Source organism: Elephantulus edwardii, unplaced genomic scaffold (genome assembly GCF_000299155.1).
Source record: "Elephantulus edwardii isolate Elephantulus edwardi_28Jun2011 unplaced genomic scaffold, EleEdw1.0 scaffold00007, whole genome shotgun sequence".
Classification (NCBI taxonomy): domain Eukaryota; kingdom Metazoa; phylum Chordata; class Mammalia; order Macroscelidea; family Macroscelididae; genus Elephantulus; species Elephantulus edwardii.
Genome location: NW_006399757.1, coordinates 8517255 through 8534160, shown reverse-complemented (window position 1 = coordinate 8534160; position 16906 = coordinate 8517255). Strand labels below are relative to the sequence as shown.

Genomic DNA, 16906 nt, shown 5'->3' with positions numbered 1-16906 from the left:
TATCATTTTCCCCTTTTCTTAAAAAAGGGAGGTGCTCTGGTGGTATAGTCCATAAGGAATTGCCTTGTTAGCCCAAAACAGCGCTTCTCTGGCAGATCAATCCACCAGCTAGGCTGCGGGAGAAATAGAGGCAAATATGTGATTTTGAGCCTCAAAGCCATGAGAGTGAGAGCCAACTCCATGACAATGAGTTTCTTTATACTTGATTAAAATAGATATCAGAAATAAAATTGCAGATATGAAAACTAGTTTTATTAAAGAACCAAACCAAAAATAGGGTTTTCAGTAGCTGATTTTATAGAAGTAGACTGCCAGGCTTTTTCTTCCAAGGCATCGCTGGGTGAACTCGAACCTTCAATCTTTCAATTAGCAGCTGAGTGCATTAACCATTTGCGTCAGTCAGGGACTTCCCTTGTTAAAGAAAAGATCTTATAAAACATTCAGAATATAGTTAAAGAGGAATCATCAGTAAATGAACATTAAATTTTGTAGACTATTAAGTGTACATACATATAACCAACAGAATCAGGGTACAATTTCCCTATGATACCCTAAGTGAAAAATAGCAGAGGGTCACTCCTGCCGCCCTTTTTGGGCAATTAGAGCACCATTTAATATGCTAAGTAATCTGAGACAGCACTGGTGGCTTAGTGTAAGGACTTACACTGCCAACCTAAAAGCAGGCGTTTCAAATCCACCAGCTGCTCTGAAGGACAAAGATGGGCAATCTCCTCCTGTGTGATTTACAGCCTTAGAAAACCCACTGGAGGGTCAGCTACAAGTCGGTTCTGAGTCAATAGCATATTAAAAAAACCCAACAAAATAGTAATATAGAAAATACATGAAATCACCAAACACTCCATAGAAGAAAATGATAAAATTTAGTAGAGTTCAGGTTTTGTTTTCTCCTTAGTATAACGATGAATTTTTAGAGCAGATTAGATTAAAATGTTGATCCTTCATATTTCAATTCTCTTTAACTTAGGAAGCTGATAGTGTGATGGAGAAAATTATTAAAACTAAGAGAAACAACCCTGCTCTTTATATGCTCTTTTTTCTTTCTTTTTTACCTTAGAAGATGAAGAATCACATTCCTGACATATCCACCCATAGCCTGTTTGTTTAGGAGATTTTTTCAAAGGAGGATCCAAACAGCCAAAATGATAGCAGAGTCTGCACTCATCACACCTGCAGAGTGAACAGATTTATACAATACCTAAATAATGTAAAAATTCCATGTCTTTTTAAAACATATAAAGACAAATTACCACGTATGTGAATATTAACACTGTAAATTCTATCACTGGCTCATAAATTGTTTACTATTTCTAACAAAGGTAACTTAAACCTGAAATAAACACTTTAGGAAAATAAAAGTAAAGCAGCAAAGTGACAACACAAATATGATTCAGAACACTGACAGTAAAAAATGTTAAAAAGCATATGACTGTACGCATCTGTGCAGTCTTACGTGCCAAAGACTAACAAAATCACAATTTCAATTCTGAAGTTAAAGAATTCATAACTTACCTATTAATTTTAAAAAATGTGTAAAAAAAATTAAATACATGTGAGTCAAGAGTATAAATTCAGTTGTGGAAGTTTTCTGAATTTTAGAACTGTGTGCAATTCTATTAGATTAAACTAAACTGGAATTTGGGAGCTCTGACTTAAAATTTATACTTCATCACTCTCTCCAAGTCAAAATGGATTATAAATGAACTCCATAATGTTTACAGCATGCTAGCACAATCGACAGCAAATATAATGGATTTTATATTAAATCACAGAACTTTCAAATACACACAAGAGGTTTGAAATATCTTAAAGAACTTTGGTTTGTATTCTCTAAAAATCAGCTTGTCTCCTAGGGGATGCCATTTTTCCAAATATTATTACATTTTCAAACTTCTTAGTAGCTCTTTTGAAAGTATGTTCGTTACCTATAATGGACAAAATCTAAAAAAAACTATCATACCTATTCTTCATTTCAGAAAATCTCATGTTGTTGACAATGGAGAAAAATCTGAATTATTTCAGCATAGTATAAAAGGAATGTTGGATTAGTTGGAATGACAAGACCAAAACTTAACAACAAATAAGTTGTACACGACTCATAGTAAGGACTCTATTTGTCTCACTTTTTATAACTTGCATAATTTTTACTTAAAGAACAATCTTCCTCCAATATTACAAATCCAGAACAGATATTCAGAAACTAATAGGGAAGTATACAACCTATTTTACATTTGACATAGCCAAATAAGTCAATTGTTGGATTGTCATTCTTGATTTAAAACTTTCCAAGTAAAAAACAAAAACAAACTTTCTTAGTCAACAAGTCCAGAACTTAAGAAAAACCTTATAGAACTAGATGGAAATACAGAACACAAAATACTTAAACTACAAAACTGCTATTAAATAACCTTTCTTTAAAAAAGGAGAAGGAACTCGTTACAAATAACACAAAAGAAAGCAACTGACTTTAAAATGCCATCACAATAAGAACTATAAATCTCTATTTATAGTATACATGCCATGTTATGCTAATTATCCCATCTCCAAAGGAGCAATTTTGGAAAACAGTTTCAGAAAAGCTAAGCAAATTGGCTAAGTTATTCAGGTATAATAAAATTTAAAATACCATGACAAATTTTACATTCTTTCTTTCTACACTTTCTTTATGAACCAATAAGCTTACATATTCTTCTTCTTTAAACACCATCTGTTTTAGACTCAGACACTGATTCTCACAAATGTTAGCCTTAAGTGCATTTCAAAACACTTTTTTTTGGACACTATTTTTAAAAACACAATTTTTATGACAGTTTCAGCTATAAAAAATACAAAAAATCAACTAGGAATAAAAGTGCTTTACATAATATGCCAGTATTACAAATCCAGAGTACATATTCACAAGCTAATACAGAAGTATACAACCTATTTAACATGTGACGTAGACAAAATAATAACCTCATTCTCAACTTTACGCTTTATCACTATTACTTCCTTCATTTCCAATAGCTAAAATGGTGATAAAGAATCCCTGATGGCTAGTGCCTTATGTGTTGGGCTGCTAATCAAAAGGTCAATAGTTCAAATTCACAAGCCATTCTACTGGAGATGAGGAAGTGTGCTCCCAATTAATGTTTATAACCTCAGACATCTGATGGAGAACTGCTGTAAGTTCAACTGAACAGCTGGCTACATGTCAGTGTGCTATTATTTAACATGTGTAATGGATACCATTAGTAGATTTATCTGTTTTGTGCTCAATTTCTACAGGTTTTCAGGGTCCTCACTAATTCGATTTCAGCCACTACTTATTCATCTTGCTAGCAACTTTATCTAAGCATTTTTCAGACTTAAAAACCACCTTATTAATCTTTAAAAAAAACCCAAACAACTTATTGTCATCAAGTTACTAGTGACAGAACATTGATCTCCTAGTAGATTTGAACCCTGAGAGGCAGAGTCTTAGGCTAGCAGCTCAATTCCCTACAGACTACACAACCAGAGCTCCCTTGACTCAGCTTACTGGTATGCAAATTGGCTATAAAAAGTCATGGAAAGGAGGACTACTTCTGAGCTATATGGATAAAATTTTGCCTGTTAGTCTTTATGACTAAATTTCAAACTTTAGGGCAAACTGCTCCGAGTTCTTGGTAAGTGGAGAGTTACATAAGACATTAGTATTTTCCTTTTTAATATCAAATTCAACTAATTAGTGTGTATTTTATAAATGTGTCATAACAGTTTCTAAATAATTATTTGTAGCATATAACGAGGCAAACATCACTATGCATATAAAGGCAAATCCTAATTCATTATTATTGATCTTCATATATTCAGGTGTTGGCATTATAGCTAATAATGTTGTTATGTACTATCAAGTCGCAAATGACTCATAGCTGACCCTCCGGTGGGCTTACAGAGGCAATTAATTGCATGAGAGGAGATTTTCCATTCTTCTCCCGTGGAGCAACTGGGTGCCTCAAACCACATGCCTTTGGGGTTGCAGCACAGCTTCTTTGCCACTAGGCCATTAGAGCTCCCTTATAGCTAATAATAATATGTTGTTGTTGTTGACTGCCTTCAAGTTGAGCACGATCCATAGCAACTCTATGAATAAAAAGCCTGAAGCTCTTTTACAACTACTAACATTTAACAAAATTCCTAAGAGTTTCTGGAAGTATGATGTTTAGGAAGTGGATGCCACGCCTGCTTCCAAACTAATAATATAAATAATAATAATAATAGGTGTTTACAGCTAATAAAATGTAAACAAGATTGCTATGATGATAAAATTTATATTTGCTGCAGATTTCAATTACCATAGAAATCAAGTTCTAAAAATTAAGACTCAATACAGAGGGGAAAAGGGACAATATTCAACAAGATATTCAACCAACAACAGAGGCTGCAACAATGGGTTCAAATGCTGCCATGACTATGAACATTGCAGAAGATACGGGAATTCTTTGTGTTGAACATAGATAGGGTCATAGGGTCACTATGATTTAGAGCTGATTTGACAACATCTAACAACAATACTCATAGGATGTCCAATATCCAGGAGAGAAAAATAAAATATAGCCCCTTTCTAAGGATGTCTGAAATTATTTCCACATGGAAAAAAATTTGGAGGTTTCTACATGAGAATGTTGAAGATATTCATAGTCACTGTGCAGCTAGCGTGTATATATTTATGCAAAATAACACTTGCTAAATAACACGAGTGAATTCTAGCAGAATTTTCAAGGTCAATATACCATAGACAAATGTAAGAGACACCATTAAGGAAGGATCTTAAAAATCAAAGAATAGCATAGATGGTGAAAATGTTGGATAATTTATTTTACACACACCGACACCAACCCCCATAGAGCACTCTGTATCTTTTAGCAATTCTTGCCAGCAATAATTTAGAGTATTATAAAATACTCTAAAAATTAGAAACTTATTTAAGTATCTGCAATCTTTGTTACCTAAAAGCTGAAACAGAGCTGAAGCAGTTATGGATCAAAATACTATTTTTACTGTTACTATTTGCCAACTTTATTTCTTACAAATATTTAAAAACACATCATTACAGGTTATAATACAGAACATATTTAACCAATGTATATATTGAATGAAATGCTTAAAATACCTTTTCAAAAGCAGTCACTGGCCAACAAAAGTATAAAGATACAACATACTTTATTAAATAACACAAAAAGTCTATGTAATAAAAAGATTATTTTACTATACTAACAGAACATTATATATAGAAATGCAGTTTTCAAATGTTAAAAGAGAGTATGGAGACTTTAAATAAATTATATGAATTTAATAAAATGCAAACCACACAATTAAGAATTATCCTTTAAACACCTAATACCATACAATTTAATAATAAAATTACAATTGTAAAGGTGCTATTGTAAATGAAAAAGTTAATACCATTCATAAGATAAAAGGAAACTTGACTATTTTATCAGATTCTTGCTAAGTAAAACTTTCTAAACATCAGATTCATAACAGATACAAATATAAATAATCAAGCAGCTTTACATAAATCTTTTTACACACTAATTTAACAAACTGTGGTGACTAAAAAATGAGTTCTTTATGTATATAAACATATGATTAAGTATAGCACCCTAGACAAAGAATTGTAAGAAAATAACTTATGTACGTATGTGCTATGATTAGGACTAGAGGGCACTTAACAACAATGTATTTACCTGATTACTGAATAGATACATGTAAGTAAAAAAAAAAAAAGTTGTATTTCTTCCTATATCTAAGAAACAGGTTATATGTCAGTGGACCTAAGTTTTCTTTCACTCTTCCAATTTTCATATAATTTCAACAGTACACTAAATAACCACGTTTCCTTTTTGACTCGTCAAAACACTTAAGTGCCCTTACTACACATATAATTTATATTCATAAGACAAGCTAAACTTCAGGTAAAAGACACCATTAAGTAAAATGAATTGAGATGTACATTTTTCACGAATAAATTGATCTATAATCATGGCTCTTAATTAACAAAAGATTATATTTAAGTCCTCTGTAAACTATATGGAATAAAATTAAGAACTTATTTTAAATAACAATTACACCTCTTCCTATTTTTTAAAAAATCCAAATAAATATTAAGAGAATGGTGAGTTGAGTTTCCATCATTATTTTTATATAAAAATTCTCTACCACAAAGATAAAGAAAATTAAGCCTTAAAATGGAAATAAAATTTTCACTACTAGTAACTCAAACACCTACACAAATCTATTAGCCAGAACTTCATGAAAAACTTCCATTGAATTATGGCCAACTATTTCAATTATACATCTTTTTTTTTCAATTATACATCTTAACATCAGAAGAAAATGTGGAACAGTTCATGAGTTAAAATTTAAAATATACACTTGTGAAAATCCTATATTCTACTAATATTAGAATAATATTTAATATGAACCAATAATTTATTCCTTAAATTTTACAGCAATTTTAGTGCAAACCACCTACTTGAGCATTTTCTACACAAAATTATTAGAAGTTATTTTTTGTATCATGTTATAGATATGGAGGACTTGAACCTGTTTCAATTAATGCCACTGTAGACTTCACAGGCAATAGTGAATGAATGAGTAGGTAAAAAAAGAGACAATAATATTTAATAGTACTATTAAGCTAATACTAGATATTAATATTTTATTAACAGATTTAATAGAAATACAAATAATAGGGTCAATCTTAGTACATGTGTAGCAGCCAGGTTCAAGATTAAAAGTGAAATAAAAAAAATAAAGAAACAAAGTATTTTATATAAAAATACAGAATAAGGTCAAGTACTTCTTCACAGCATGAGAGACTGATTAGACCTTTCCATACCTGAAACACGTCTGCTTTGTTCTTTAATAAACTGATCTCCATCTGCTCATGCCTCTGGAACTTTTTCAGCAGCCCAACCTGCTGTGCTCAAGTCTAACATAACTCTGTATTTCCCTGTTCGTAATTAACTAATTACACTCTAATCAATAGTGTAGATCCTGATTTTACAATGTAAATCAGATAAATGAGATAATGGCTGGGGGGGGAGTGTCAAACTCATTTTATTTACAAAGCTCAGCATGAGAATCCAATTTCATTATATCCAAGGTACCTGAACAGCAGTGAATCTTATCAGCAGGCCTGCAGAAAGAAAGTCTTAAGAGTGAGCACTAGAGGAAAGAGATGTACATTTCAAAAAAAGGATGAGAATTTTGCAAAGTATGACTATTTCAGAAATATTGTAAATCCCAATCCTTAATATTGTGCAAATTTGCTAGCTGCTGACTCAGAATAGCAGGAGAATAAATTTTGCTTTTATATACAAAAGGTGAATATATTAAAAGAGCTTCAAATAAAAAAAGTCAGACACTAAAAGACAAAGAATTGTTCACTTTTTGTTGCAAAGAGTTTTTATGGATTATTTTGGAGAAATAGTCATGAAGTATGCCCATAAAGTGAGCCATTTAAATTATCAGTAAGTTACATTAAATTCGTGACTTTATGAGGTTGAAATGAGTTATTGCATTAACTAGCAATCTTGGGTTAAAAACAGGGAAATAAGATCTTGAGTGTAAATATTCTTATTTACTGATCAGTAATTATCTTTAACATCATAAATATAAAACCTAAATAGTCAAGAGATATTAAGACAGACATAATAATACATAATGGCAACTTCTAAACTTAAGATGGCTAAAGGTTAAGGAAATATTATTTTCATATTCAAATATAGGTAATTCTAAGTCTCAGTACAAAGAAATTACTGTACTATGGGCAAAGGCTATATTTTTTGAGAGTTCCTTAATTCACTTCAATGCAACATTGAGTTCATAGGGAATTATACTGCAAAGACCAAAGGTGTGCAAAGACCACACCTCTCTGGTGGTTCAAATTCACCACTGCATCCACAAGAAAGATGGACAATCTCCTCAATGTGATTTATAACCTGAAAAACCCAATGGAAGCTCAGTACCGGTCAGTGCCCACTAGACCAATTAATTTTTATGTGTTCGTTTAATAAAAATAGTACACACTCATAATAAGTATATAATAAATTTTAGCTGAATTTACAAATACAAAGAAATCATAGTTATATGCTGTAAAATAAATACTTTTATCTAGAAAAAAGTAATATTGAAATTCTAAGTGCCCTTCTAAGGAGACTTAAAACATGTTCATTTATCAGACAATGTTAAGCAAAACATAAGTTTTGTGTGTTTGTTGTTTTCAGTAATATAAACATATGGTTCTCAAGGTGGCAATCTTCCTAGGAACATCACTATCACTGAAATGCACATTTCAGGCCTCACTTTAATGAGAAACTTTAGGAAGGGGTCAGGGGACAAGAAGAAGGGTATAGCTGGCAATTTGTGTAATAACAGCCTTCTTTGATTCTGGTACACAATAAAGTTTGACAACCCACTGCTATCTTTCATCCTTCCAATTCAAAGTGACTTAATTTTTTCATATTTTGATTTTGTATCCCTTTTGCAATTGTTGTTATTTGTATTACCACATGTGGGCAGTGCCAAATAACCATCATGCTGTCTTTCTCTTGCATGACTATCAACCATTTAGTGCATATTTAAGTACATATTAATATTTCCTTTAACTAGCTATTGTAACAAAGATAGATAACAATTAACTTTATGCTGCTGAAAACAGGAAAGCATTTAGGAGATAAGTCGAGAGAGAAAGTGACCCCTTTAAAAGCTCTCTTATTCCAAACACACATTTCCAGGGGTTATCATCTTGTAAGAATAGTGTAACCACTATTAAAGATTTCAAGATGGAGAATTATGATAATCAGTATTCTCACTGGAACTAAGGTGGAAATTATTTTCATTAGCAAGTGATATAAAACCCATGCAATTTTATGATTCTTAAAAGCCTTAAAGTAAAATGACCACTAGAGAGAGAAATTTCTCATCCCATACTAAAGGAGGGCTAGACCCTAATCATTAGCATACCCCATTAAGAAAATGGTAAGTCATATTTCTTAAAATCAGTAGTTAACTACTTTTTATCTTATGTAATGATAACCAGTTCTTTTTATTCTTTAAAAAAAAGTTTACTGGTTTTGCTATAGGATATTAATATAATCCCTCCAAAACTATGAGATCTTTCAATAAATTACTATCAGTTTATACATAACATTATACATTATTTTGTTAAACATTATTATCCAAATATATGATTGTTTACTATTACTATAGATTACTAGCACACAACAACTTTATATTTACACTTGGTTTTGATTATCTATAGTATTGTCTGCCCTATTCCTAAAGTTTAAACTAACTGCATAAGCCATCAAACCTGGAAAGATGTCCAAAATCACATTTATAAGTCAAGGAATTCCAAGAGGTAAGTTGACAATTTACATGTATAGATGCATTTCAATTTCAGCAACGAGTCTCTTCTAACACAGTTCAAGACGGAGTTCAAAATATTCCTGTTGCTGAGTTATAATTGATCATTAAAGCCTGGAGATCAAATTTTAATTCTGTAAACCTCTGGAAAGATATAGGTGTTGATGAAGATTTTTCAGCTGAAAAGTTGTATAGTCAATAAAGCTTTATATCTCCTTCCTTATTTCATAATATAGTATTTAAATTGAGAAAATGACATAGTGAGTTCACATTAAAACATACAAACCAAATAAATTTGGGTATTACCAAAAATTATCCCAAAATCAACACAGATAACGCTTATTCATGGACTTAAAATTGGAAATTAAAAAAAAATCATGCTAATAACATTAGTGCTTTCATACGAGGATCAGTGAGTCAAATCTAAAAGGTTAAGCTTCAAAAGTCTTTCACTTTATTGTTCATTTCTGCTGAATATTATGAATAGAAGTATATTTAGAGTGAGTCTATAGTCGTTTCACAATTCAGTTTTTCATATATGAATATACGTATTAAGTTGAATGAAACAAATCAGCAGACTAATAGGAAGTATTCTTTTCTTGTTACTGCTGGTGTTCAACAATAACAGAGAGTAGCATATTGCATTTAAGTTGCACAGGCTTCCATAAGTCTTCAGTTAAGTCCAAACACTGAATTTCATCATTTGCCAGAAAAGCAGGGTGAGAAGACATTACGTAATAGGAGAATTCTGGTAAGACATTTATCCAGTATTTTTCCACAATGCATATATCAAATGTTTCCAATTAGTCTACAAAATGAAACTAAAAAGTGCAAGTCCACACAGGCAAATGAACTGCCTTGTCAATCCAAATAACAAATCAATCAATTATATTCTATTCAAACCTGACAAGTAAATGAAACTTTGCAGTGATAAGCTTATAGAATGGACAAGATAGCTGTTCTCCTTTACTTTATGGACTCTATTGAGTTTTATCCACATTTTTAAAATCACACTTATAAAAGAGGTTTCCGGGATTGCCTCCGAGGATGAGCTGTGGCAGAGTTGGGTCTCATGAAGGGTATCTACACAGTAAAGTGATAAGAAAAGAACATTAACAGTTAAAGATCATAGCAGCTCTGCACTATGTCTCATGAAACATATGAACAATAATACCACAGTAGATTCAAATAACCTCTGATCTGGTCGATAGAACTAGATATGCTAAACCAAAAGCTATGATCATCTGTAGGTTTTCACTGGTTCTAAGGTTATCAGCTCAAATACTGAGTTGCTTTATCTTATATTATTACTGTTGTTGTGTACTGTTAAGTTAGAAATGACTCTTAGCTGACCTTCCAGCAGGTTTTCAAAAGCTCCAAATCCCATGGGAGGAGACTGCCCATCATTCTTACACAGAGCAGCTGGTGGACTGGTCCACGTACCTTTAGCCTGGCAGTGTAATTCCTCACCATTAAGCCACTAGTGCCCCCACATTATTATATTATACATTAATAAATCTCTACATAATAAACCTGCCTTGCTAAAAGAAAATATAAAAATAATGCAAGGCTTTTAGTTTACGTTTTAGCAAACGTGCTTCTAATCCATAAATACTTTGAAAGAAGGCAGTTTGCTCTTATTCATTCACTAAAGCAATTTAACAATGCTTGACAAAGTGTGTAACTCTGCTGAAAACAACTATATACTGTTAGGCTGGTTATACTCTATCACAGAGCCTCAGGGCAGAAAATTTTCATACAGTCATTCCTTCTTTCTGTAAAAGATTATACTAAAATATTTGGCTATGCTGCTTTATTTTGTAAAAGATTATACTGAAATGCTTGCTTACAACCTCTTACATATAATCCAAACTAATCAGTTCATGGACTATGGAGAAACAAGACATGATACTACACTGTAGTGACCCAATCAATAACTCTAAACTATTTTAAGTATATTAATTACGGTAAAATTTTCAAAACATAGTCTCTTTCCATTCTTTTCCCCCACAACTTTCTTCATTAATCCTTATATGTAGCTCCCTATTGACAAGGATTCATTTTCCAGAATTGTTATTTTCAGAGGAGAAATTTCAGGTGCTTAGAGAATATAGGTTGGACATACATATATATCTTTTGTTTTTTTCTTTGGTAAACAAAAAACAATCATTTCTTTCAGTTATTCAGACAAGGATAGATGTAAGTAAAATTGTAGTCACACATCATAGAAAAGGGTTTGTATTTAATTAGTAGAGATGTGTAAATGCTTCTAAGTTCCATTGAGAAGAAGAAAGGGAAAAGTGGCATAATCACAAAGACTGCTGAGTAAAGCTATCATGCTAAACTGAATAATTGCAAAAATAATAATAAAGAAGCAAAATCAAACTGTACAATAAGAAAAAAAGACTACAATGTGAAACAGATTACAGAGAAATTTTTCATTTATCAATATACAAGAAATACATAGAAAAAAAATCCCTTTCCCTTTGGAATATTAAGGTCATGTGTGCTAATTTTTTTCATGGTTTCAGTCATTTAATTGGAAAACTTGAATGTGGTCTTCTAAGAGATATTTTAAAAATAAGCAATATAGAAAAAAGCACAAAACAAGCAGAAGCAACTACATATTTTTTTAAAAATGCAACTAATTTTTAACGATGTGCACAAATCATGAAGGTTAGCAGAAAATCCAAAGCATGTATATGTATTTTACTTTGATATGCATTTGAAAATAGATACATTGGTATGGAAATCTGTTTCAAATTTCAATTTAATCCAAGCTAAAGTTACTCTCCCTCCAAAAGTTACTTTAGGAAAAAAAGAGCTATTACTATTACTCTTCATTCTACCTTTGATTTAATATTCTAATGTTTCTATTTAATCAAGGTGAAGGATATAACTTGCGTTGGTTCACATATTCCTAAAACAAAAGATCAATAACATGTTTGGGCTTTGTATTTATAGTCTATTTAGTAAGCTAATTTAATAAATGAATTAGTTATCATTTACAAAGGGTTTCCCTGATGCATACATCAGAAGCTATTTAGTCTGTACTTTTGTGTAGTTGGAATTATCTATCAAGAGAAAGTATCCAATACTTTTGTCCCAGTAAATTCTAACACAGTAAAGAAGTATTGTGTCAAATATAGAAGTCAAGCAGTAGAAGTCATATTTAGTAATACTTAGTGTCTAGGCTCAAACTCTAATTTCACCACTTTCTAGTCATGTGATCAGAGACATGTAATTTTTAGTTTACTCATCTACAAAACAGGTAAAATTCTTGTCTACCTTCCTTGGTGATTGTGAGAACTGAATAAAGTAAAACATGAAAATCACTGGTACAGGTTTATACCACATACATGGTCTAATGAAATTCTCACAATTTCAAATGTCTACCAGGAATTCAACCTCCCTATACAAAACCCTGTAATAGCCAATAAAGTCATTTATCTACCATATATTAAAAACCATTAGTAACATACTTATTTAAGTTCCTAGTATAGCCACTCTTTCCCAATATTGAGCTCAAAATTGATCAGCTTAGTTTAATATTCTCATTTTTTTCTGTTGTCACTCATTTTTGGTTAATAATTTGTTGTAACCCTGGTGCAATTTTGTCTCCTGGATCTTTCTATTCTTTCCATTTCTACTTCTATCAGTCTAGGTTCCAAGTACCTAGATAGCTACCTTGAGGCTAACTACTTATTCATCACTGTTGTTGTTGTTATGTGCTGTCGAGTAGCTTGCAACTCATAGCGACCCTATGTACAACAGCCCTAAACCCTGCTCTATCCTGTGCCAATCACACTGCCTCTGACACACGCATCCCGATTACCCCAGTCACTCAATCAATCCACCTAATAGAAAGTCTCCCCTCCTACGCCATCCCTCCACCTCATCACTGAGGGTACCATAATATCAATCTTCAAAAGTATTCTATTTATTATTATCCTTTATTTTTAATGAATTACCCTAGAAATCTTTAGTGTGAGTCTAATACCAAATATATTTGTTTCCTGTAGCTACATCATACATGAAACCACGGACCTATTTTTCACTAATTTTACACTCTTGAAAAATTTGCTACCTCCCATCTCAATCTTATGAAACCTGCTTATATTTCAAGACTCAACTCAAATGTCACCTAGGTACAAAAGGAGATGAAATATCATCATTCTTTTAGGAATGATCCCATCCTGCTCTGATTATATCCTTAAGTAATAACCCACCAGATTAATAAACCTGAAATAAATGATAAAATAAATTTTATAAGAACAATGAAATCTTATTTTAAAAGAATTTAGAAAAATATATTACACATTTCCTTTATAAATAATAGCTTCAGAAGAGCAGCCAAAATTTTAAAAAAATGTCAGATATCTAATGTTTTACATGAAAGTTAATTTTACTTTTTAAAAAAATGTACTTTTAAAAAAACAAAGAAAAAATTCCACTACACTTACAGACCATGTCACCAATGTCACAACAAAGTCTTTGATTTTTATCAAGCAATATTAAAGTTCTTTAATAATTGAAATATATTGGTAAATAAGAAAAAAACTGAATCTGAATTATTCCAGTCACTTAAAAAGGAAGTTACCGACTAACCTAATTTCACTCGGATGTGACTGAATCAGATTGATTTACTCTTTCCTTGTGCAGCCTATCTTCCTTGGACAGCTGTCTGTGTCAATCTGATTCACCAGGCAATTACACAGAGTACCTAAACTTTTCCATTCAAAGCATAACTCCTCCTTTGCTTGATTTTATTTGTACTTAGGAGTCACTTTCATATGGTTAAATCTTTTAATTTCCACAATGTTGCTTATTTATAAACTCAGTCACGTTTACTATTGTTGTTATGTGCCGTCGAGTCACTTGCGACTCATAGCGACCCTATGTACAACAGGCCTAAACTCTGCTCTGTCCTGCGCCAATCGCACTGTCTCTGACACTCCCATCCAGATTACCCAAGTCACTGAATCAATCCACCTCACAGAGGGCCTTCCTCTCCTGCGCTGTCCCTCCACTCTACCCAGCATGATGTCCCTCACCAAAGACCTGTCCCTCCTTATAGCATGTCCAAAGTATGTCAGACAAAGCCCCAGAATCCTTGCCTCCAGGAGCAGCCTCGTTTAGCCCTCTCCAGGATGAATCTGTTTGTTTTCTTGGCAGTCCAAAAAAAAAAAAATCACAAGCATGTACAAAGAGTGCATGATCAATTCAACACTGAAGACATGTTACATTTCAACAGTATACGTACAGGGTGATAACCAACCTTTTTAACTTGCTACACTTATTTACCCTAAATAGTTTTCTCAATCTTGCCTAAACATTTTAGAAATCCAGATGTAAAGCTAATACTTTATTTTAAAAAAGAAAAACAAGTTTCCAAAGTTTTAAATTTCACCATAAAATAACCAGGTAAAGCATAAAAGAAAATTATAAAGAATTAGTACTGTACTCAAGAAAGAAAGGCTGAGAGGTAATTTTTAATATATTTTAATGTTTTTCCTAAATATATTTTCACGGTCTTTGATAAAAGAGTTTAACAGTGTAATAAAACAGAACTCTGTTTTGTTTTTTGATATATAGGAAAATCGGAGTGGGAGAAAGAACCCAGAATATCTTTGCCTAGAACAGAAATAGAAATAAGTGAAGATATTATTTACTGGTTTAGAAGTGATGAAAAAAATTCAATTACTAGTTTAATTTCAGATAATATTATAGGGGGAAATTACAAAAATCTTCTTTAAAAAACTTACAGAATTTTAATGAAAAAAAATCAACATTTGACAGTAAATAAATACCTACTAAAAATTCTAGTAAGCCATTTCAGTTATTTGTTAGTGTCCTCCTAATAAAGTCAGTATACTCTAAAAGCAATTAAAATTAAAATTTATAAATGGAGAAATATTTCTAATTTCAAGCTTAATTCTTATCAGAGTGCTACTGATTAAGAAATGACACACGAAAGAAACAATTACATAATCTCACAAATAGGGAAAAATTACATAGTGTCTCTCACACACACACAGTGGTAGTCTCCAATTTATAACGCCGTTCTACTTCAACAAATTCATAGGAAGGTTGTTCTGATAAAAGTTAAATGCAGCTACACTTTGGGGATAGTGCAGGTTCTGTTACAGGACACCACAAAAAAGCATATAGAAATGAAACAAGCTAAAATAATTTTCTGCCTTCCCAATGTAAATGGGCCTAGCTCTGGTAGCCTTGTGGCAAGAAGCTGTGCTGGAATCTTTAGGGTACACGGTTCAAATCCACTAGTTGCTGCTCTTTGGGAGAAAAATAGGCAATATCCTCCTGTGTGACTTAGTGTCTCTGAAAACCCACTAGAATGTCAGCTATGGGTCAGTTCCAACTTCATGGTAACAGTAACAATGTACATCAAAGTCATACCTTCTTTATACTGTAATCTAAGTGTATATTAGTATTATGAGAAAAATCAGAAATATTTTAACCATAAATGGCAGAAATTCCTGGCCTAATGTGAAAGAGAGGTATGGAATGAGTAAATGCTGTTGGAAAAAATGGAATCAACAAACTTTTTGGGTGCAAAATTGCCACAAACTTTCAATTTTAAAAATGTAGTGTTTGTTAAGTGCAATAAAGCAAAACACAGTTGTGTCTGTACTTATCTTAAATTTTCATTCTTATTGCTGCATTTTTTAACAGTATCTTTATAAACCCGAATGTTGGTTGAGGAGTTGGAAAAATTAGATACAAACTTAAATATATATTAAATAAAGAGATATACATGAAAGACACATAAACCACAAAAATTTACACAGTTGATGAAGAGTTGGATGGTGTTAGTATTCTATTAATTGCAGTAATAACTTTTAGAAATTTTTGGGTTACCTGGATTATTTTGGGAAATAGTGAAAGTTTCAAGTCAGGATCTTATTGTCTGTATAGTCTTTTTCATTTTTCCTTCATATATTTTGCAGTAACATCTTATTCCTCCTTTGACTTGCTGGCAGAGTCAATGTTTCTTCATTTATACACATGCATATTTTGTAAGCCAAATATCTGTTCAAAGAAATGAAACCGGCCTTGCTGGCCTTAAACTACTTACAGTCGTCTTCTTTTTGCTACTCTTCTAGTTTTTCATCTTCTACTGTGATTATGTGTAGTCAAGTCACCTGTGACTTGTAATGACCCTTTGTACAACAGCTCTGAATCCTGCTCTATCCTGAGCTAACCTTATTGTCTCTGACACACCAACCCCCATTATCCCAGTCACTGAGTCAATTTATCTCATCCAGGGTCTTCCTCTCTTGTGCTGTCCCTCCAACCTCCCAAGCATGATGTCCCTTTCCAAGGACTGATCCCTCTTTACAGCATGCCCAAAGTATGTCAGACGGCACTTCAGAATCCTTGCCTCCAAGGAGCAGCCTGCTTTGACGCTCTCCAGGATGAACCCATTTGTTCTCCTAGCAGTCCATGGTGTGGTCAATACTCTTCTCCA

At 32.3% G+C, this 16906-nt stretch overlaps 1 protein-coding gene across 1 annotated transcript in view; it reads right to left on the bottom strand.

Moving 5' to 3' along the window:
• Window positions 1–10338: 10338 nt before the first annotated feature.
• Window positions 10339–16906, bottom strand: part of PHF14 (PHD finger protein 14) — a 125325-nt gene continuing 118757 nt past the window's right edge. Inside the window, exon 16 of the mRNA XM_006880243.1 lies at window positions 10339–10497. Coding sequence (XP_006880305.1) covers window positions 10485–10497 — 13 coding nt within the window. The 3' untranslated portion in view covers window positions 10339–10484. The remainder of the gene's footprint in view (window positions 10498–16906) is intronic.